General features: G+C 56.5%; 2 protein-coding genes across 13 annotated transcripts in view; both read left to right on the top strand.

The window, feature by feature from the left end:
- Nucleotides 1-12,392, top strand: part of CACNA2D2 (calcium voltage-gated channel auxiliary subunit alpha2delta 2) — a 144,221-nt gene extending 131,829 nt beyond the window's left edge. For 2 of the 12 annotated variants that reach the window (XM_045492901.1, XM_045492906.1), the window contains 18 exons: nucleotides 800-876; nucleotides 2,072-2,092; nucleotides 4,807-4,867; nucleotides 6,902-6,999; nucleotides 7,221-7,311; nucleotides 7,419-7,481; nucleotides 7,631-7,734; nucleotides 8,000-8,098; nucleotides 8,191-8,279; nucleotides 8,480-8,527; nucleotides 8,756-8,827; nucleotides 8,931-9,083; nucleotides 9,249-9,301; nucleotides 9,425-9,480; nucleotides 9,637-9,763; nucleotides 9,917-10,026; nucleotides 10,120-10,207; nucleotides 10,295-12,392. In XM_045492901.1, the coding sequence (XP_045348857.1) occupies nucleotides 800-876; nucleotides 2,072-2,092; nucleotides 4,807-4,867; nucleotides 6,902-6,999; nucleotides 7,221-7,311; nucleotides 7,419-7,481; nucleotides 7,631-7,734; nucleotides 8,000-8,098; nucleotides 8,191-8,279; nucleotides 8,480-8,527; nucleotides 8,756-8,827; nucleotides 8,931-9,083; nucleotides 9,249-9,301; nucleotides 9,425-9,480; nucleotides 9,637-9,763; nucleotides 9,917-10,026; nucleotides 10,120-10,207; nucleotides 10,295-10,499 (1,615 nt within the window). In that variant the 3' untranslated portion in view covers nucleotides 10,500-12,392. Of the gene's footprint in view, nucleotides 1-799; nucleotides 877-2,071; nucleotides 2,093-4,806; nucleotides 4,868-6,901; nucleotides 7,000-7,220; nucleotides 7,312-7,418; nucleotides 7,482-7,630; nucleotides 7,735-7,999; nucleotides 8,099-8,190; nucleotides 8,280-8,476; nucleotides 8,528-8,755; nucleotides 8,828-8,930; nucleotides 9,084-9,248; nucleotides 9,302-9,424; nucleotides 9,481-9,636; nucleotides 9,764-9,916; nucleotides 10,027-10,118; nucleotides 10,208-10,294 lie in introns of all 12 variants that reach the window. The other 10 variants (XM_045492903.1, XM_045492913.1, XM_045492902.1 and 7 more) reach the window with 8 other exon arrangements.
- A 2,292-nt stretch (nucleotides 12,393-14,684) lies between these two features.
- Nucleotides 14,685-19,425, top strand: TMEM115 (transmembrane protein 115). Its single transcript, XM_045492924.1, has 2 exons — nucleotides 14,685-16,028; nucleotides 18,645-19,425. The coding sequence occupies exons 1-2, from the start codon at nucleotides 15,178-15,180 to the stop codon at nucleotides 18,847-18,849; spliced, it is 1,056 nt and encodes a 351-aa protein (XP_045348880.1). The 5' UTR covers nucleotides 14,685-15,177; the 3' UTR covers nucleotides 18,850-19,425.
- Nucleotides 19,426-19,665: the final 240 nt, after the last annotated feature.

Raw genomic sequence — 19,665 nt, 5'->3', positions numbered from 1 at the left:
CTGTGCGTTCTCAACAACTGCAGCCATGATCCCAGTGGGGCACCAGCAGCCAGAACTGCTCACTACTCACCCCAGGACTCTCGGTCCCCCAAGGGCCTTTTGCTGGCCCTTCAAGAACTGGACAGAGACAAGACAGTGCATCTGATGTCTCCCCATGCCACACCACTCTCTCCCATGTCACCCCTGCTTGGATTGTATCCCTGGGTATCTGCACCCAGGATGTCACCCTCAGCACATCCCCAGGCCTGCTCTCAACAGGCACCACAGCCTCGGAGCAGCTACCCTTGTGGGTCAGGCCCAGGCAATACAGGCTGTCTCCTTGTGCCCCCAAGAGCTGGTCTCGTTCACACCCCAATCCCAGCTCGTGACTGCTCCTCATGGTGTTAGCACCAGCCCTGCTTTTTGACGGCTCTCACGTGGCCTAAGTCTCTAGGACTGAGGGACCCCACTCCCATGGCTGTGCACCCAACAGCCTAGCTCACAGACAGTGTTCTGTCCCTTTTGAGTTTGCTGCTGGCCAGATAGAGGAGGCTGGCTGGGCACATGGTGTGTTGGGGGAGGCCGCTGGGGATGTGGGGGGTGTGGCGAGTTGCTTTGGAGCTGGGAGTTCTGAGGCCTCCAGAAGAGTTTAGGGAGTGAATCTCCCACAGCTAACAGGGAAAGGTGGCCCTGGTGGTCAGGAGAGGGGACTTCACAGCCTGGGCCTCTCTGCCCAGCTCCAAGGTGAGGGGGCTGAATGCCAATGTGGCCCACCTCTCCCCAGCAGTGACATATGCTCCTCTCCTCCCCTCATCCCCAGCCTAGGGCTTGTGCTCCCGCCCTACAGCACCTTCTACCTCCAAGCCAACCTCAGTGACCAGATCCTGCAGGTCAAGTGTAAGTGGCCCGGCCCCTGCCTGTGCCCTGCACCCCTGCCTCTGCCCCGCACCTTGGCCACCGGCCCCAGGCAGCATAGCCAGCCGCTGGCGGCAAGGCAGCCTCTCCTGCCCAGTCTGCCCACCCCCAGGCACCCGCAGGCTGGGGCACCAGCCATCGGAAAGTCTGTGGAAATCTGCATGCCTGCCTTTTCTCAGATTTGGTTCCAGACCATTCTCTCATGATTTCCGTTGAGGTTTTTGGTTTTAGTTTCTCCTACTGCGTGTCTTCCCTCCTTAGCTTGCCTCCCCCGCACACCTCTGGGGGCTGCATTCTTGGAAGACACCCCCTCTTCTCATCTCTCCTTCCCCCTGTGCCCTGCAGCTCTCTCCCCTGTGGTGCCACCCCCCCCCAGGGTCTCTCTCCCCCTCCTCTGACCTCCTCATTCATCCTCCCCCATTTTCCACCCCCCTCATCAGCCCCTCTCACCTTCCTCCAACCCCCACTGCCGCACTCTCTCTGCCCTTCCATTTCTCTTGCTGCCTTCTCTCCCTCCTCCTCCTCTCCCCCTCTCCCTTCCCTCTCCCTCCCTCCCTCCTTCTTTTTCCCTTCCCTGCACCCCCACCTTCTCTGTCTCCCCACTTCCCTCTACCTTCTGCTCCTTCCGTTTCTCTCCTGCCCCAGCACCTTTACTTTCTCTCTCTTCCTCCCTCCTTCCCTCCCTCTGCTCTCTCCACCCCCCTGCATCTCCCACCCTCCCTGCCTCTTCCTCCCCTTCACTCTCCCCCTCTCTTCTCCTCTGGACCTCTCTCCTTCCTTCCCTCCCTGGTCCACTCCTCTGCCTGTGGCTCATTCCTGCATGTTCTGCTCACCCTGGGCCTCCCCCAAGAGGCCTCTGGAGCCTGTGGCCCCGCCTGCCCACCGCCCGAGGTCACTGGGAGGGAGGCTGGGGCTCCGGCCCCACCGGGCGCCCCCCACCTGCCTGGCCGACTGGGGCTCATCTCCTTTGAGTTTTCTCGCTCTCTCTTTCTCTCTCATGTCGTTTTTTTGCAAGAAGTTTCCTTTCGGTATGATGATGAGACACAATATTTTCATTCAAACAGCCATTGAATAAAATATTGTTTGTGCCCCTCCCCTTCCCCTCCCCCTTTTCGTTTGTTTTTGTGTTTGTGTTGTTTTTGTTTTCCTCGCTTTCTCTCTTGGTGGACTGTCCCAGTGCCAATCAGCAAACTGAAGGGCAAGTATATTCAGAACCAGTGCACCCTCCTCTCCCCACCCCACCCACCCTCACACCCCTGCTTGCCCCCCTCCCTGCCCAGGACCAGCCAAACCCCTGCTCTCCAGGGCTCCCTCCCAGCATCCCCTTGGCTCCTCTAGTTCTTGCCTTTTCCCTCATCCCTAAACCCCTATTACAGCCAGGGGCCCTTCTCCTGGCCCTGCCTGCAGGGTGGTCTCCGGCGTGTTCTGAGAGCTCAGGCCCCCTCCTCATCCTCCTCTCTCCCTCTGGGCAGGCCCCTGCCCGCCCCCACCTTCTCTGTCCCTCTAAGACAACTCAACAGTGGGGACAGGGCTGGATGCCTCTCCACCACCTCCCACCCAGGAGGACAGGGGGCCTGATAGGCAGGACTAGACCAGTCTTCAGTGGGGCTTATGTGTGAGGCTTAGGGTAAAGGAAAGTGCCAGCCACATGAGGCTTCGTCTGGGATAGTTCTCCCTCCTGTGATCTCTGGCAGTTGGTCCAGAAGTTGGCAGCCCTCCAAGGGGTGACGGAAGGCTTTGGAAGCCCTACACCCTGATTCTGGGATGGGCAGGATAGGGCAGCAGCCATGCCACTGGGAGAGCCAGGCAGGCCCAGCCATCCTGGGCACCGGCCTAGGTGCTGCAGCCCCTGTGTCCTGGTGCCCCCCACTGCCTCCAGAGACTTTGCTAAGGTCCACTGGCCCAGCCCAACCCTGGTACTTGCTGCCCCTGGGGCAGAGGGTCAGGTGTGGAGAAGGTATTCCCCTGGGAAATAAAAGCAGACTCAGGGACAGTGAGCCTAGCCAGGAATGGAAGGAACCATGTCTGGACCCCAAGGGCCAGCAAAAGAGCTTAGAGGGAATCAGTCTGTGTATGAACAAAAAGATTCTGGCACTTAGGGGTACCCAAGCGAGACATTCCTGAAAAAGAAAGGCACTGAACTCACAGACTCTGGTGGAGAACAAGGAGGGTGAGAGAGGGCAGCATGTGAGGGTCTCTGCCACAGGGGCAGATACCCCTGCCTGGACAGATAGGCATGGAGAGCCACAAGGGGAGGTTCCTGTCCCCAGTCCCCATGACCTGGAAGCCAGGGCTCCCCAAGAAGCCCTAGGGGCCCTGTCCAGCATAGTCCAGCAAAGGGGATACAGCTGGCACCACTGGCCTGGGTGGGGGTGGGGGACAGGCCCTACTCCCACTGGCTTGAGTTGTCTTTTCTCCCCCTTCCACATCCCTCCCACTGACCCCAGAAATGCAGGGCCCTGGTAACAATGACAATTATAGCCTAGTCTCCCTTCCTGCTCCCCTACCTACTTTTTCTTTCTCCTCCTTCCCCTCCCCCGCACCCATTCCCTGTCGGCTTGTGTCCAAACCCTGCCTCACAGTCCCATCAGAAAGCAACAGTCCAACCAGTGACTGCCCAGCTCCTGCAGGCACCCCAAGCCCACCTCCCCGAATCTTGCAGTGCATTGTGGGAGTATCTGGGAACAGAGAAGACCCCTCTTCTGCAAAAATAAGCCTTGGGGTGACAGAGAGATCATACCTTGGTGAAAACAGGATTGGAAGGTGGGCTGCCCAGAGTGCAACACGCCAAGGGGCAGGGGCATGGCTCCAAGATGCAGACCTGCCAGGTGGCTGATCCATCTGGGCCAGGAGAGGCCACAGAGAAGCCCAAATTCACTCACAAACCCACACAGAGACACTTGTACACCTGCACAGGTATGCAAACACACGTTTTCCCATGTACATACGCACTCACTCTCACACCATGCACAGGTCTAATTGATAGGTCCCTAAGAGCACTCCTTCTCTGGAGCCACAGCATTCCTCTTTGGCTGCTCTGAACCCGGACAGGTCCTAGGAAAGGTAAAGACCCACCCTTCTTCCCTGCCTGGCCTCATGCTCCCAGCCCAAGATGGCAGGTGTACAGGTTTGTGCAGCATTCCTGAGTCTTCCTGTCTCCCACACCTTCCTCCACAGCATGGGAACATTCTCAGGCATGAGTCTCCCCTCACCCAGCCTCCCAGCCCAAGAAAGAGCACTGGACCCCCACAATGCACTGCAGCCCAGCCCCAGCTGCCCACACCGTCTCTGGTTGGACTGTCTGTGCCCGTGAGAAACTCCCTCGGTTTGGCCATGTTGATGCCTGACACAGAACAAAAGCAAGACCTACCAAAATGCAAACAGCTGCAGCAAAGAAAGAGAGATAAAAATCCGCGGCCAAAAGCCAATTCCCTTCCTCAAAGTCTCTTTGGAGGCAAAGGAAGCTCAGCATGCGGTTTTTTCCATTACGGATGTGATAAGAGCGAGACCGGCGCCTCCCCCAGACCATGCATATATATAGCAGTGTGTGTATATATATGTGTGTGTGTGTGTCCGTGTATATGTGCTATACAGCCGTATGGAAGCATATACAGCCACGCCACGGGACTCACTGCCGACAGAGGACCAGGCCTGGGCAACATATTGGCTATAACTGCCCTCCTCCTGCGATGCTGTAGTCTCCACAGGCCCTCCACCCCTCCCCGCCCACCCCTTCTCTCTGCCCGCCCCTTCTCTCTGGCTCGAACGTGGAAGTGGCGGGTTCCCTCTTTGCTGGTGTCTCCCCCTCCCTCAAGCCACCCTCTGCCCTGTCCCTCCAGCCCCATCAGCTCTGAGCCCCCTGGCCTCCTGCCTCCCCAGCCCCCGCCGGATAACCCCCCGTTTCTGTTGCAGATTTTGAGTTCCTGCTCCCCAGCAGCTTTGAGTCTGAAGGACATGTTTTCATTGCTCCCAGGTAGCTTGCGTGTGGCCTTGCTGAGGTGTCCTCCCCAACCCCAACCGCCCTGGCCCCGCCTCCTGCACTGCTGCCTGGAGCTCTGTGTGTGTGTGTCCTGTGCAGTGTCGCCCCCCACCCCATGCATAGCCCCGTATGTGCGGCCATGTGCATACCCTGGGCCATGCAGCCGCACCAGGCAGCAGTGGCCAGCTGCCCACAGCTCCAGCCCCCACCAGGCCTGGGGCAGGAGGGCTCTGGACTCTGCTGATATTCCCTGCCCTCCCGGGCCACCGGGAAGGAGCCCTTTCTGCCCTGGGCGGGCTGTCCACAGCACACTCGTGACTGGGCAGCTGCTGCTCTGGTTTGTGGTACCCTCCCCAACTCCCACCCTGCACCTCGTCCTTGTCCTGTGTCACTCAGTGTTTGTGTGGATGAGCCAGCCAGAGCCCCTGTCAGCAGTGCTGAGTTTAGGTGTGATGGCTCACAGAGGACTGGGGGAGGTAGAGGGTACAAGGGCTTTAAAGAGGTGCTCTGGCAAGTGAAGGGTCAGGGCCCAGTGCAGGCCCGGGCCTGGACCATCCCTCAAGTGCACACTCAGCGTGCACACACACATCCTTGGGTATACACGCTCTGCCTGTTGGCCCAAAGTGAGGAGGCCAGCAGCTCCCCCGGTGGTGAAGCCCTTCCCTGTGACCTGGCTTTGGATGAGGGCAGGTGGGTACAACTGACAGAGACTCATGGGCACTCTCAGGCACCACACGGGGGCTCTGGACATTCCTAACCTCCATGTGTGTGCACGTGTGTGCATGCACCCACAAATTTCTCTCTCTGTAGATGTGTGTTTGTGTTTGTGAGTAATTGTGTATGTTTGTAAGAGTCTGAGTGTAAATACGGAGTGGGCTGTGTGCATTAGTGACTGTGGGAATGAGTGAAAAGGCCTGTGTGGCCTACATGACCCTGAGAGAGGGGACTGTGTTTGTTTTTGTCACTTCTGTATCTTTGGCTTGGGAGAGCTCAATAAATACATGTTGGGTGAGTGAATGAAGTAACCCACAAATGTAAATGTACATACTCTTGGGGGGCACTGTGGGGGAACTGTATCTGAAGCACAACTGTGGGCATCACTCTGGATGTATCAGCTGTGCCCCCCCCCACCACAGAAGTACAGGTTGTGCGCTGTACAAAGGCCATAGGGGCCAGAGAGCAAGTGGGGGCTGAAACCCAGCTTGCCCCCAGCTTTGCCCTTACCAAACTGTGCACCCTAGCACGGTGTAGGGAAGCAGTGCATTTTAATAATCCCCACAAAGTTGCTGCATTCAGGCCAGTGGGGAGGTCTCTAGTGGCAGCCGTGTGAAGGAAGGATTAGGCAGGAGAGATAGCTCCATCTACCAGGGTGGAAGGACTGCTCACCAAGACTTCCTGGGGGAACAGAGCCTGAAGCGGGCCTCCCATGTCCCAAAACTCCCACGTTATGTTCTCTGGAGCCAGAGCCTGAGCCCAGTGAGGGCCTTGAGGAGGTGAGGGATTTGGACTGTCCGCCTCTAGGGGAAGAGTATTCCGAGCAGAAGGAGCAGCCAGTCTGAGGACCCACGTGTTCCCACTGACTTCCTGACACCCTCTGTGGTATGGAAAAAACTGAGGCTTGGGGAGCTTAAGTGAGTCATCCAAAGGTGCAAAGCTAGGAAGCGGCAGGTTGAAGTCTTATATTTAGGCTAAGTCAGCGCCGGTACTTCACCCACCGTGTGCCCACGGGAACGCCACAGCATACAGGTGGACGGGCCAGCCATGAGGCATCTCCTGGGGCCTCCCAGGTGTGCCGTCAGGGTCCAGGGCTATGCCCTGGAGGGAGAACCTGCCAGATTGGAGGAAGCAGACCATCACTCTTGTGTCAGCTCCGCCCCTATTCAGAGGTGGCAGCCTATAAGAATACACACCCCCTGCCAAAGGCGCAGGCTTCTCAGCCAATGGCCAGACAGGCCTGTTGAGAAACCTCAACCCTACTGCTCTGTCCAGCCCCCCAAGCCCACTCTTCTTGCCCCTCCCCACCCCCAGAGAGTATTGCAAGGACCTGAATGCCTCAGACAACAACACCGAGTTCCTGAAAAACTTCATTGAGCTCATGGAGAAAGTGACTCCAGACTCCAAGCAGTGTGAGTGCCTAGTGGGGCAGCCGGGTCTGGGCAGTGCCCAGGCCACAAGGGGGCAGCCCAAAAGAACCCAGAGACCGGGCAGGTGTGATGCAGACCCATGCCCAGGGCAGGACCTGGGCCAGATAGTGGGAAAGGCTCCTATTGGAGCCTTGGGTATATGGGGGAGAGTGGGCAGGGAGCCACAAGAAGATGGCCCCTCCACCCCTAACCTCCGGTTCTAGGCAACAACTTCCTTCTGCACAACCTGATCTTGGACACAGGCATCACACAGCAGCTGGTGGAGCGTGTGTGGCGGGACCAGGATCTCAACACGTAGGCATCACCCAGCCTGTGGGAGCAGGAGGTTGGGATGGGCCCAGAGGCCCTGGCCCTGCCCTGCAGAAGGCAAGCCTGTGACTCACCTCCCTGCTGCCCCCCAGGTACAGCCTTCTGGCCGTGTTCGCTGCCACTGATGGTGGCATCACTCGCATATTCCCCAACAAGTAAGTAACCAACCCTGCCACCCAACACCCTGCCCCTGTCTGGGACCCTGCCTCTGTCCTGCTTCCCATAGGCCTCCTTGCACCTGGCTGAGACACTGTCCCCCATACACCACCCCTTCTACTGACCTCTGTCTTTGTCGGATAACCAGAGCAGCGGATGACTGGATGGAGAATCCAGAGCCCTTCAATGCCAGCTTCTACCGTCGTAGCCTGGACAACCATGGCTATGTCTTCAAGCCCCCTCACCAGGATGGTGAGTGTTCTCCAGGGTGCCCAGCAACAGATGGGAAGTTGAGGCTTCCCTGTCTGCTCAGCCAAGACTAGGCTCTGCTCTCTGAGGCCCCTCTCAAACATGAGGCTGGCTGAGACTGGGGCAGATGAGGAGAGAGAGCTAGGCTGTGCCAAACACTACATTGGGTACTGGGTACTTGGCTTGGGCCCCTGGGTCCACAGGCCCAGCACAGAGTGGTCAGTGTAACCACCACCCCCTACTCCTGACCATCCCACCCCACCGCCAGCCCTGTTAAGGCCACTGGAGCTGGAGAATGACACAGTGGGCATCCTCGTCAGCACAGCTGTGGAGCTCAGCCTGGGTGGACGCACACTGAGGCCAGCAGGTGAATGCCTGGGGTGGAGGTGGAGAAAGAGACGATGGGCAGGGTGCTGCCCAGGAAGGTGGGCATTGATGACCCCTTGCTCTCCCCTATAGTGGTAGGTGTTAAGCTGGACCTAGAGGCCTGGGCCGAGAAGTTCAAGGTGCTAGCCAGCAACCGTACCCACCAGGACCAGCCTCAGAAGGTACTTGGGCAGGTGTGGGGGCAGTAAGCCCAGCAAAACCCATTCTAGAGTCTCCCGGAAATCCTTACCACTCAGAGTGGTTCCTGTGTCTATGGGGAGGCAGTGGTTGTTGTAGATGGCCTGGGGATCTAGATGTACAAAGGGTGATGGGAGGGGGAAAACTGGCGGGCACCTTATGGTCCTTGCTCTCTGCCCAGCAGTGTGGTCCCAGCAGCCACTGTGAGATGGACTGCGAGGTTAACAATGAGGTGTGTGTACCCCGAACCCTAGCTTACCCTGATCCCTGATTTCTTAATCCCAACTGCAACTCCTAGCCTATCGTTTGGCCTGGGGGTCTCAACATCCCACCCTTTACAGCTTTACCACAACTGGGGGAGTGGTGCCCCTTCTACCCAACCACCCGACTGCCAGGGTCTGGGGAGGAAGGTCTGGGCCTGAGCCCCTCTCCATCTTCCCCCTCCTTCTCCACCTTTCAGGACCTGCTCTGTGTCCTCATTGATGATGGGGGATTCCTGGTGCTGTCAAACCAGAATCATCAGTGGGACCAGGTGAGGGTCAGGGAGAGGGTAGAAGGAGGAGGCCAAGGTTTGAGCTTTCTGGGGTTGTGGCACTGCCAACCCTGTGACTACCACTCCCTCCTGACATTCCCAGGTGGGCAGGTTCTTCAGTGAGGTGGATGCCAACCTGATGCTGGCACTCTACAATAACTCCTTCTACACCCGCAAAGAGTCCTACGACTATCAGGCAGCCTGCGCCCCCCAACCCCCAGGCAACCTGGGTGCTGCACCCCGGGGGGTCTTTGTGGTGAGCCCCAGCAATGCCTGGTCTGGAGATGGGGGGGGGGGGCAACGGGGGGGGGGGAGGCTGGGAGACCTGCTCACAGATGACGCTCCACCTCTGACAAGAGAGCTGGGGGTGACCCAGGTTCCGGGACAGCAGTAGCAGCCCATGCCCCTCTCTCCACTGCAGCCCACTATTGCAGACTTCCTTAACTTGGCCTGGTGGACCTCGGCTGCAGCCTGGTGAGTCCAAAGGGGAAGGGAGCGGAGGAAGGGTGCTCCCTGACCAGAAGGGCTCAAGAGAAGTGGTGGGGCAGGGCACTGGCCTCTGCTGACCACTCCCACTCAGTGACCCCTGCCCTACAGGTCCTTGTTCCAGCAGCTTCTCTATGGCCTCATTTATCACAGCTGGTTCCAGGCAGGTAGGTGGGGCGTTAGAGGCCCCTCCTCGAACCCCCTCCCCAGTCTAAGCCCGGACCCATCCCAAAGGGAGGTCGGGGCTTAAAGTTGAGCGAGGCTGAAACCCGAGACCTTGCCAGGGTGAATGGGTGGGGCTGAGGCGCTCTGGGCCCTCGCAGACCCCGCGGAGGCTGAGGGGAACCCCGAAGCGCGAGAGAGCAGCTGCGTCATGAAACAGACCCAGTACTACTTCGGGTCAGTGAACGCCTCCTACAACGCCATCATCGACTGCGGAAACTGCTCCAGGTACCCGCGGGGATCGGGACCGGAGGGCTGGCTGTAGCCTGGTGGGACCATGGGCGGGGCCTGCCGGGTGGGCGCGGCCCGGAGCTGGACCGGGGCTACAGCGGGGAGGGGCGGGGCGAGTCTCAAAGCCCCGCCTTTCCGGACTGCCTCCAGGCTGTTCCACGCGCAAAGACTGACCAACACCAACCTTCTCTTCGTGGTGGCTGAGAAGCCTCTGTGCAGCCAGTGTGAGGGTGGCCGGCTTCTGCAGAAAGAGACACACTGTATCCTGCCCCCGCCGCTCCCCGCCGCCCGCGCCCCCTCCTGTCCCGCGTGCCCCCTCAGTGCCCTGCCGCCTCCTTGACTCCCCACCCATGCCCAGCGGACGGCCCGGAGCAGTGTGAACTGGTGCAGAGACCGCGATACCGGAGAGGCCCGCATATCTGCTTTGACTACAACGCGACGGTGAGGAGGGGGCGGCGCACTTTACATCCCGGTCCCCCTCCCTTCCCTGGGCCGCCAGGCCGACCTGTACCTTGCCTCTTCCCGCAGGAAGATACCTCAGACTGCGGCCGCGGAGCTTCCTTCCCGCCGTCGCTGGGCGTCCTGGTCTCCCTGCAGCTGCTGCTCCTCCTGGGCTTGCCTCCTCGGCCGCAGCCCCAAGTCCACGCCCACGCCTCGCGCCGCGTCTGAGCGCCCCCTCCTGCCCCTCCCCAGGCCTCCCCGCCTCTCCCCTGCCCCCCACACCCCGCCTTAGAGCCTCGCTTCCTCCCTCACCGAAGGACCTGAGTAGCCAGACCCAAGTCTGAGCCTTGGAAGGGGGGGGGGGGGGGGTCCCAAAGGAGGGTGCCGCAGGTCTTTGGCCCCCAAGCCACATCTCGCCGCCGAACTGTCAAAGTGACCCCAGACCCCTTATTCCAACTGGACTCACCCGCCCCTGAGGGCTGGGACAGGGAAGCCACAGTACTGGTGCCAAACCAGGCCTCCACTGCCCACCCTGCCCCAAGGCTCCCTTTGTGTGGGAGACCTAGGCCCTGCCCCAGCTGGACTTCTCTAACCTGGCCCTTATGTCCCACCCAGGACCAAATCTGGATTCCCTGGGAATAATGAAGTTGAGATGGGCAGTTTGAGGCTTGTGCATCCCATCTTAAGTCCTGGCAGGAGGGAGGTCCTGAGGCAGCCCCTCGATGGCTCCTGCCCCTATCAGGCCTACAGCCACCTCCCACCTTCTTCCAGCCCTGCAGGTGACAGGCCAGTGACAGTGACACTGGCTCAGACACAACCCCATAAACACCTGGAGCCCTGAGGGCAGAAACTGGATTCACATTAGACTTACCTAGGAGGACGAACACACAGACACACACACACACACACACACACACACACACACACACACACACACACACCATGGGATGGGGTGGGGGTAGGGGCTCACAAAGCCTTACACAGGGCAGGGGGTTGGTGGGAGGGTTGGCACATGCACACTTCATCTGCTCACTGCCCACCTCTAATCTGACCTGCAGCCCAGCTGGTCCTCTGTCTCTAAAGCTGAATGTCAAACAGTGCCAAATGCTGGAACAGGGGGTTCACCTCTGTCCCACCCTAGCCACCAGTGTCCTAGAAATGTCCCTCACCCCACCAGGTGCTCATTGTAACCATTTCGCACTAGTGTCAGGCCCCCAGCAAGACCACATGCCACTGCCTGCACCTCTTGGCAGAGGAATCTTCACCAGACATTGCCCTTTGCCTTAGCCAGAGTGACATGATCACTCCTGGCTGGGCTATCCCACCCCCAATCTGGCCCTTACACACTCAGGCCTGTGCTCTACTCCCTGTTTCTTCACACTCACACAATGGGGGAGGGGGAGCAAACTGCTCTCCCCTGCTGAACACACACGTGCACGCATACACACACACATGCACACTCTGTGCACACACAGAGGCTGGGCCCAGGCACATGTCTTCACACCATTCATTCTGATCATTTCCCCCATAGGCATCCCAGCCTGGGGGCAAGTGGGGGACGGGAGAGCAGGGGGATGTGGCCAAGAGGCTCAGATGGACTGGGAGGAGGGGGGAGGGTGATGCATTAATTAATGGCTCCATTAATTAATGTCACGTTGCTTGTTGCTTTCTCAGTGTGTGTGTATGGTCCATGCCCGCTGCTGGTGCCAGGGTGGGCACCCATGCTGTACACCCAGCCTAGATGCCAGCCATGTCTTGCGGGGGCGTGTGTGTAACTGTAGTGTAGTCAGGTGCTCAATGGAGAATATAAAAATAAAAAAGAAACATATACAGAAAAATAAATATATATTTTAAGTTTAAAAAACAGGAAAACAGACAAACAATCCCCATCAGGTAGTTGTCCAACCCCCAGCTGGGTCTAATCCTTCTCATCACCCACCCGACCTGGCTGCCCCCTCACCTCGGGCTCGGGGGATCTGTGGGGGACTGGGGGGCCATTTCCTTTTCTCTGCCCTTTTTTTTTTTGGTTGTTGTTCTATTTTGTACAGACAAGTCAGAAAAACAACAGTGACAAAAAGTCAAGAAACTTTGTAAAATATCGTGTGTGTGATTCCTTGTAAAATATTTTCAAATGGTTTATTACAGAAGATCAGTTATTAAATAATGTTCATATTTTCACTTCAAATGGTTCCCATCCACTGTGTCTGCCTCAGGGTGGGGATTGGGTAGCTTGAAGACAGGTGGCCATGACCTCAAAGTCCCACCTAATACTCAACTGGGAATGAAGGCTATTGCAACCCAGGTACCCAGTAGGTGTAGGGCATGACGCTTCCTGCGCTTCCTAAATACCAGATCCTTGACATCCTGCATCTCAGATAATCTCTGAGAAAAGCTGTCCTTAAAGGCCTGGATGACAGAATAAAGAAGACAGATGAAATTTGAGTTTAGGTAGGCATCTAGCCATCAGGTCAGACCACCAGGGCCTAGTGGGCAGGTCATCCACTTGGAGCGATGAGTTAGTACCTGGCCCAAGTCCATGACCTGGTGTTTGAGGGCCCATCCTGCTATCCAGAGAAGGCCAGGGTCTGGTCCACCCATAAGCATGACCATGGCTCCTTTTCAGTTGAGGGGAGGCCCAAGGCCCAGTGTTCTCCCTGACTGCCACTGCTCATTCTGGAACCCAAAACTGAATCAGTTTCTGTGAATCCTCTCAGACCTCCCTCTGGCCTGCCCTGTGCCCTTGTTCATTTTAATCCCAACTCTCTTAATAATCAACCCTACTTCCATGTGACCCTTCACATTGTTTTCAAGGAGAGAAACTAGTAACCACCAGCACAGAGGTTTCCTTTTTTTTCCCCCCTAACAGAGGTTTCCTAATACTGCTGATGCATACTCACTTACAACACACTTTGCACTCACCTGGTAGGCAGTCAGCTTACACCTTAGACTTGGTACTAGTTTATCCCCATAGCACAGATAAACGAACAGAGACTAAGTCTCCTCTCTTGCTTGGTGAGAAAGGCAAGAAATCAGCAAAGGTTTCAGCTAGAAACCTGAGGTGACCTGGTTGGGGGGCACTGGATACTAAATAAATGCAGGAGGACATTCTGGGCCTTAGCAAAGACACTCTTCCTCACTCCTCCTGCAGTGGTTGGCCACAGAGCAATGCCTAACTAGTAACCCCTGAGAGAGCTCCCATGCCCTCCCATGCGTGCTCGGTCCCAGGATAGGGTTGCTAGATAAAATGTAGAACATCCGGTCAAATTTAAATTCAGATATAAGATGAATTTTTTTAGTATGTTTCCAATATTGTATGATACAACAATACTAAAAAAACTGGGGACATGCTTACACTAAAAATTATTCACCTATCTGAAATTCAAATTTGACTGAACACCCTGTATTTTGATTTGCTAAAGCTGGCAACCCTCCCTGGCATCAAATTAAAGTCCAGACCCTAGACAAAAAGACTGTCAACACCTTTTGTAACCTAGAAGGCTATGCGCAGGTCGGAAGTTGTACTGAGATCAGTGGCTGAAAGGAAGGGATTCTGCACTTTATACATGTGCTCTGTCACATATAATTGTTTTAACTATATGCACATTTTTAAAAAGTAAATACACCAAAAAATCAGTTTGCACAGGACACAAACTGCTGGAAGCTACCAATGCAGTGAAGTGAGGGCCCTGGGCCACCCTGGCCCAAGTCTGTGGGGGAGATCTCTCCTCCTCAAGGCCAGAGATAAGAAATCTGTGATGGGGAAGAGAGTCACTAAAAGCAGTCCAGCCTTGCCATTTTGGGGACAGGAGACCTGAGTTCAAGTCGCAGTGCCACCACACTTGTAACAAGGGCAGCCTGGGCAACACACTCACTGAGCCCCCAGAGTGGACTGGCATTTTACACCACAGTCCCCTTGAACCCTCACCGTAAAATTATCTCCATTTTACGTCCATGAAATTGAGGAATCTTAGCCAGTGTCGCACAGCCGCCAAATGGAAGAGCAAGAATTCCAATCTGGGTCAGGTCTCATACACCCATACAACCTGGATCAGACACACACCACCAGGCTGCGGAAGTTTCGGGAGTCCCTGCACACTGGTACGCACACCAAGACCATCAACATTCTTACCCACACACCTGTCCACAAAGACACACTCAGAAGTATTCAGATGTACATGCAAGGGGCTACTGTTCCCAGGAAATTCAGCAAGCGCGTGTCTGCAGTTTCGCTGCCGCGCAGGTACCCGCAGCTTTCCTCCAGGTTAGCGAAGCTATTGACTCCTCCCCACTTCCCGACAACAGGCGGAAACTGTCCTGAGAACTACAACTCCCAAGCACACCTTCCTCTTACCAACTGGAATGGCCCGGGAGCGCAGCTTCCTGGAACTTGTAGTTTTACCCAGAAAGTTGCTATCCGCTCGTCCCCGGCTTCGGCTGAAGACTCAATGTCCCAGCATGCCGCAGAGCCGGAAGGGCATCCCACCGCCGTCGGGAGCGCGCAAGCGCAGCACCCTGTTTGTCGGTGCCTGGGAAGGGAGGAGGTACGGTCGTAGCCAAGACCGAGGCCGAGCCGGAGCTGACGAGACTTGACTGGGGCCCAGAGCTAGGCTCCAGTCCCACGCAGATCGTAGGGCCCCCGAGTGGATGGAATAGGCCGAGCCCTGAGATCAACGCCAGCCCGGTCAGCTCGGCGCGGGGCCCACAGGGCAGGCAGGCGAGCAGACGTGCAGAAGCCTCCCAGGGCCTTCCCTCAGGTCCCCGGCGAGGGGCCTAGGCCCCGGCCCCGCGACCAGGCCCAACTTGACCCTTTGGGACCGGAGCCAACCCGACCAGAAGTGGAGTCTTCACCGGGGCCATAGGCCAGTGACTAGGCCGGGCCCGGGCCTCCCGTCGGGGCCGGACTGGGGCGAGGCCCCGGGGAGGCCCCTAACACACTAGACCCTTCCCCCAGGCCGACGCCCTTCGGGAAGATGCAGCGCGCCCTACCGGGCGCCCGCCAGCACTTGGGGGCCATCCTGGCCAGCGCCAGCGTGGTGGTGAAGGCCCTGTGTGCGACAGTACTCTTCCTCTACCTGCTGTCCTTCGCCGTGGACACGGGCTGCCTGGCGGTTACCCCAGGCTACCTCTTTCCGCCCAACTTCTGGATCTGGACCCTGGCCACCCATGGGCTGATGGAACAGCACGTGTGGGATGTGGCTATCAGTCTTGCCACGGTGGTGGTGGCTGGACGTTTGCTGGAGCCCCTCTGGGGGGCCTTGGAGCTGCTCATCTTCTTCTCAGTGGTGAACGTGTCAGTGGGGTTGTTGGGGGCCTTCGCCTACCTCCTCACCTACATGGCTTCCTTCAACTTGGTCTACCTTTTCACTATCCGCATCCACGGAGCCCTGGGCTTCCTAGGTGGTGTCCTGGTGGCACTCAAGCAAACCATGGGGGACTGTGTGGTCTTGCGTGTGCCCCAGGTGCGTGTCAGCGTGGTACCTATGCTGCTGTTGGGGCTGCTGCTGCTGTTGCGGCTGGCCACACTGCTCCAGAGCCCAGCACTGGCCTCCTATGGCTTTGGGCTGCTCTCCAGTTGGGTTTATCTTCGCTTCTACCAGCGCCATAGCCGAGGCCGAGGGGATATGGCTGACCACTTCGCTTTTGCCACCTTCTTCCCTGAGATTCTGCAGCCCGTGGTGGGGCTGTTAGCGAACTTGGTGCACGGCCTCCTGGTGAAGGTAAAGATATGCCAGAAGACGGTGAAGCGCTATGATGTAGGTGCCCCGTCTTCCATCACCATCAGCCTCCCAGGGACAGACCCTCAAGATGCAGAACGGAGAAGGTACTGTGGAGTATTCCAAAACCTTGTTGAACTAGGAGAGTATTGATCAAGCCCCATATCGTCTGTTATACTTGCTGTATGTTGGCTGGCAGCCAAGGGTCAGGTGTTGGGGCAGACTCAGAGATAAAATCCAGTTTGTGGTTTTGAGAAACTCAGCATGTAGGAGTCTGGGCTCCAGTAGGTGTTTTCCAACATTAAGGAGTGAAAGTTGCCTTTCTCACCACTCAGGCTACTTAACAAGCCCCCAAAAATGCCCAGTGTCCTTTTATACGGTGTGAGGGGTTAATGGCCAGATACACATAATCCTAATCATGTCAGAAACTCGGAATCCTAGACACTGGTCCTATGGGAGCCAGAAACGACCTGCTGGCCCTTTTTCCCTTGTGAGGGAGGAACAGAGAAAGAGACCTGGGATTCTTATTAGGCAGTCTGAGCCACCCCAATTTCAAAATGCTGAGCCATGTCCTCTTCCTGGATCTTAAAAATTCACATGCTGTGCTTCTCTGCCACTTATTGAGAGGGAAACTTGGGGTACTACACCCCGTCCTTCTAGCATGTATGTGTCACCAAACCCAGGGGACAGGCCACGTGACCCACTGTGGAGTCTGCTGACCACACAGGGAGTGGAGACAACCTTTTTAATTATCTGTAAACCAAGCCATCTGCACCATCTGGAGTCCCAGATGAATTATTCACTGAATGCACCTTGGCCAGGGCAGGGCAGATCTTTTTTTAATCCAGCTTTCTGGCTCGTTCTCTCTCTCTCCCAGGTCTGTTGACTCACCAGAGTGGTAACAGCTCTATTTCCAACATTATTGTTGAGAGTTTTTGTTTTTTTGAGGCAGTTCTTTTAGTAGTGAAGCCTGGCGCAGGCTTTGTTCCTCCTGTCAGCTTCTGCTTTTGCTCACCTGTGAAATGGATTCTTGGCAGACAGTTTTATGAATTCAGCTGAAAAGTTATCCCTGTGCTTACTCTCCACTGGGGCTGTGGATTTCAGTGTTGGACACACCCCTTTCATGAAGGGGTTTCCAGCAGGGGAAGGGCTGCAGATTACTATGGCCTAAGGTGGTGGATGTTGAAAAGTACACAAGGCGTGCTGCGGGGCATAACTGTTGGCCCTACAGTTTGTGTCTATGGCTGATGAATTCTAAAGACAGGTCTGTCTTCATTTTATACAGTGGAGAAGATGGGACCAAGAGGGTTGGGCCTGGTAGAAACTGAGCTGTCCTCAGCTCTACAGGTGGGGCCAAGACACGGTGGTGACTCCTCCTTTACTGAGAAGTCTTGGACTGTTAGGGTTGGCTGACATTTCAAAACACCTCTGCTCAGGCCCAAGAAAATGGCAGGTTGGGGTAGGCGAGGTTGTCAGGATGTGGGTTCTTGACGTAGCCTTATGGTTGTTACTACTCCAAGCAGTTGGACATCTGGCAGCATGCCACTCCCAAACCCAAATGGCTACTAGCAGTGGGGAGACAGGGTTTCCTATCTTTGGCCCTTGTGAGGAAGTGACTAGCATGCCATTACCTCTCTACATTGGCAGACTTTAGACAAAACTGACAAGGCAGTCTCCAGGATGGAAGCCTGGGTAGCACAGGGAAGGACTGTCCTGTTTATGCCAGTTTGCCATGTGTCAGGCTGGAGGAAAGGGTGGAATTGTGCTCGGGTTTTCTGCGCCTGTGTTCTTGTTGCCTTTTCTGTCACATTCCCTGGTATGGTGGAGGTTTTGGTTCTCTGCTGGAACTTGGAAGGCTATTACAGGCTGTTCCCCCATGCTTGTAGCACAAACAGGTTGAGGCATCAGGGTTTCATAGTGACCACTAGTGAAAGTTTTGCCTGGCAGCACGGGCATTCTACCTCCTGGTAGACTAGGGTCCCAAGTGCACGGGTATATCTTCTAGTCAACTTTCCCACCTCCCCCCAAGTGAGATCCAAAAGGATTTGTCCAGTGGAACCAGTAAGCTTTGGCCTGTGTCCCGTCCAAATGGGCTGTTCCTCCTCTTTCTGCAAGGACTTGGTGTTCACTGCTCTAACACCGGTAGTGGTGGCTTTGGGGATTCTTCTGGGAAGGAGAACATTAGAGTCAGGAGGGGTGGGCTGACCCAAGTTGGACCTGCTTCCCAGGTTGAGATCCAGGGTAGGTGCCTGCATTCCAGCATTCCCCACAGACCCTTGCCAGGAGACTCAAAACACCCCTAATGAGGAGAGAGGAAGAAGTAATAACTCTCTCCTTGGATGTGATACCAGTGCCCAGGCACAAACTCCCATGTTCAGGGACTCCTTCCACCCATCTTTCTTGGGGTACCAACTCTGCCCATGCTTAGGCACCACCCTCAGAATCATTCGTGGGACTGGCCTGGTGGACAGTATGGCAAACACCCTGATGGCCTTCTCAGCCTGAAGGTGCCCTGGCTATGAAGGGGAGGCTCTACAGCCTTTGGGTCCTTCTTCTGATGGCAGAGGTGGCCCTATCCAGTCCCTGGGAAGCGCTGGGCCCTGCATGGTGAAGGGGAATACATAGAATTCTGAGAGAAGTCTGGGTGGTAGGGGGAGTCAGCTTCATGGGGGAAGAGTACAGGGCATGAGCCAAGTGACTTGTCATCTTTCCTCTGGCTCCAGGCAACTGGCCCTGAAGGCCCTCAATGAGCGGCTGAAGAGAGTGGAGGACCAGTCCGTCTGGCCAAGCATGGATGACGATGAAGAAGAGGCAGGGGCCAAGGTGGATAGCCCTCTACCCTCAGACAAGGCCCCCATGCTCCCAGGGAAGGGGGCTGCCCCAGAATCCAGCCTGATCACCTTCGAGGCAGCTCCGCCGAAGCTGTAACTCCAGACCACCTTGAGTGTAGGCGCCTCCTCTCCCAAGCCCCCCCTTGACACCTCTCAGCTACTCCAGGGCACTGACTGCTCTGAGAAGGAAGAAGGGCTGCTGGGGGTTTCCACAGCCTTCTGCTATCTCTCGCCAACACTACCCAGGACTCTTGCTACCTGGTTCCAACTCCAGACAACCACTCTGCCAGGCATGGGGCCTCTGAAGTGTCAGCCAGCCCGGGCCATCTGAGGTAAGACTGTACCTCAGCAGACAGCCCCAAGCAAGTGGCTGCGGGGACAGTGGTGCCACACCTCCTGGGCCAACCCTGATGCCTGATACTGGTTGCCAAGAGCCCTGAGCCAAGGCAAGGATTTGCCAAAACCGTTCTGGGGGTCCAGCCAGTGCAGGGCTGAACATTCCTGCCCACCCTCAGAAAGACTATGTTCATGTGAAAATTTCTGATTCCCTCTGCTGTGGCTATGGCTGCTTCTTGGCCAGAAGAGCCACGGCTCCCAAGTATTTTCTACAGGACCACTTGAGCGGGCAGTGAAGCCCAGCCTCGCAGTATCAATAAAGCAGTTCTTTGAGGTATGGCTCCTGGGCTCTATCAGACCACCTTGGGCAGCCCCCTCATCATGTTCAACTGCAAAGTTAGGGACTTTACTCTAGGTTCAAGGGCTTGGTCTCCCTGCCAGCTCCAGCTGAGTAAGAAACCTATTGCCCCCACTCCCCCTACCCCCACTGTTAAACACCCTTTCCAGAGCTGTCACTTCCAATACTTACTCATTTTCTCTCTCTCTGATTCCCAGTCAGGGACGCTCTGCCCAGAAG

This window comes from Leopardus geoffroyi, chromosome A2 (genome assembly GCF_018350155.1).
Source record: "Leopardus geoffroyi isolate Oge1 chromosome A2, O.geoffroyi_Oge1_pat1.0, whole genome shotgun sequence".
In the NCBI taxonomy this organism is placed as follows: Eukaryota; Metazoa; Chordata; class Mammalia; order Carnivora; family Felidae; genus Leopardus; species Leopardus geoffroyi.
Note: the sequence above shows the minus strand (reverse complement) of the source record. Positions and strands in the feature narration are given on the sequence as shown.

Coding starts and splice junctions, on each gene's coding strand:
- TMEM115 (XM_045492924.1), top strand. CDS start 15,178: ATGCAGCGCGCCCTACCGGGCGCCCGCCAGCACTTGGGGGCCATCCTG. Junction 16,029..18,644: donor CAAGATGCAGAACGGAGAAG/GTACTGTGGAGT, acceptor CTCTGGCTCCAG/GCAACTGGCCCTGAAGGCCC.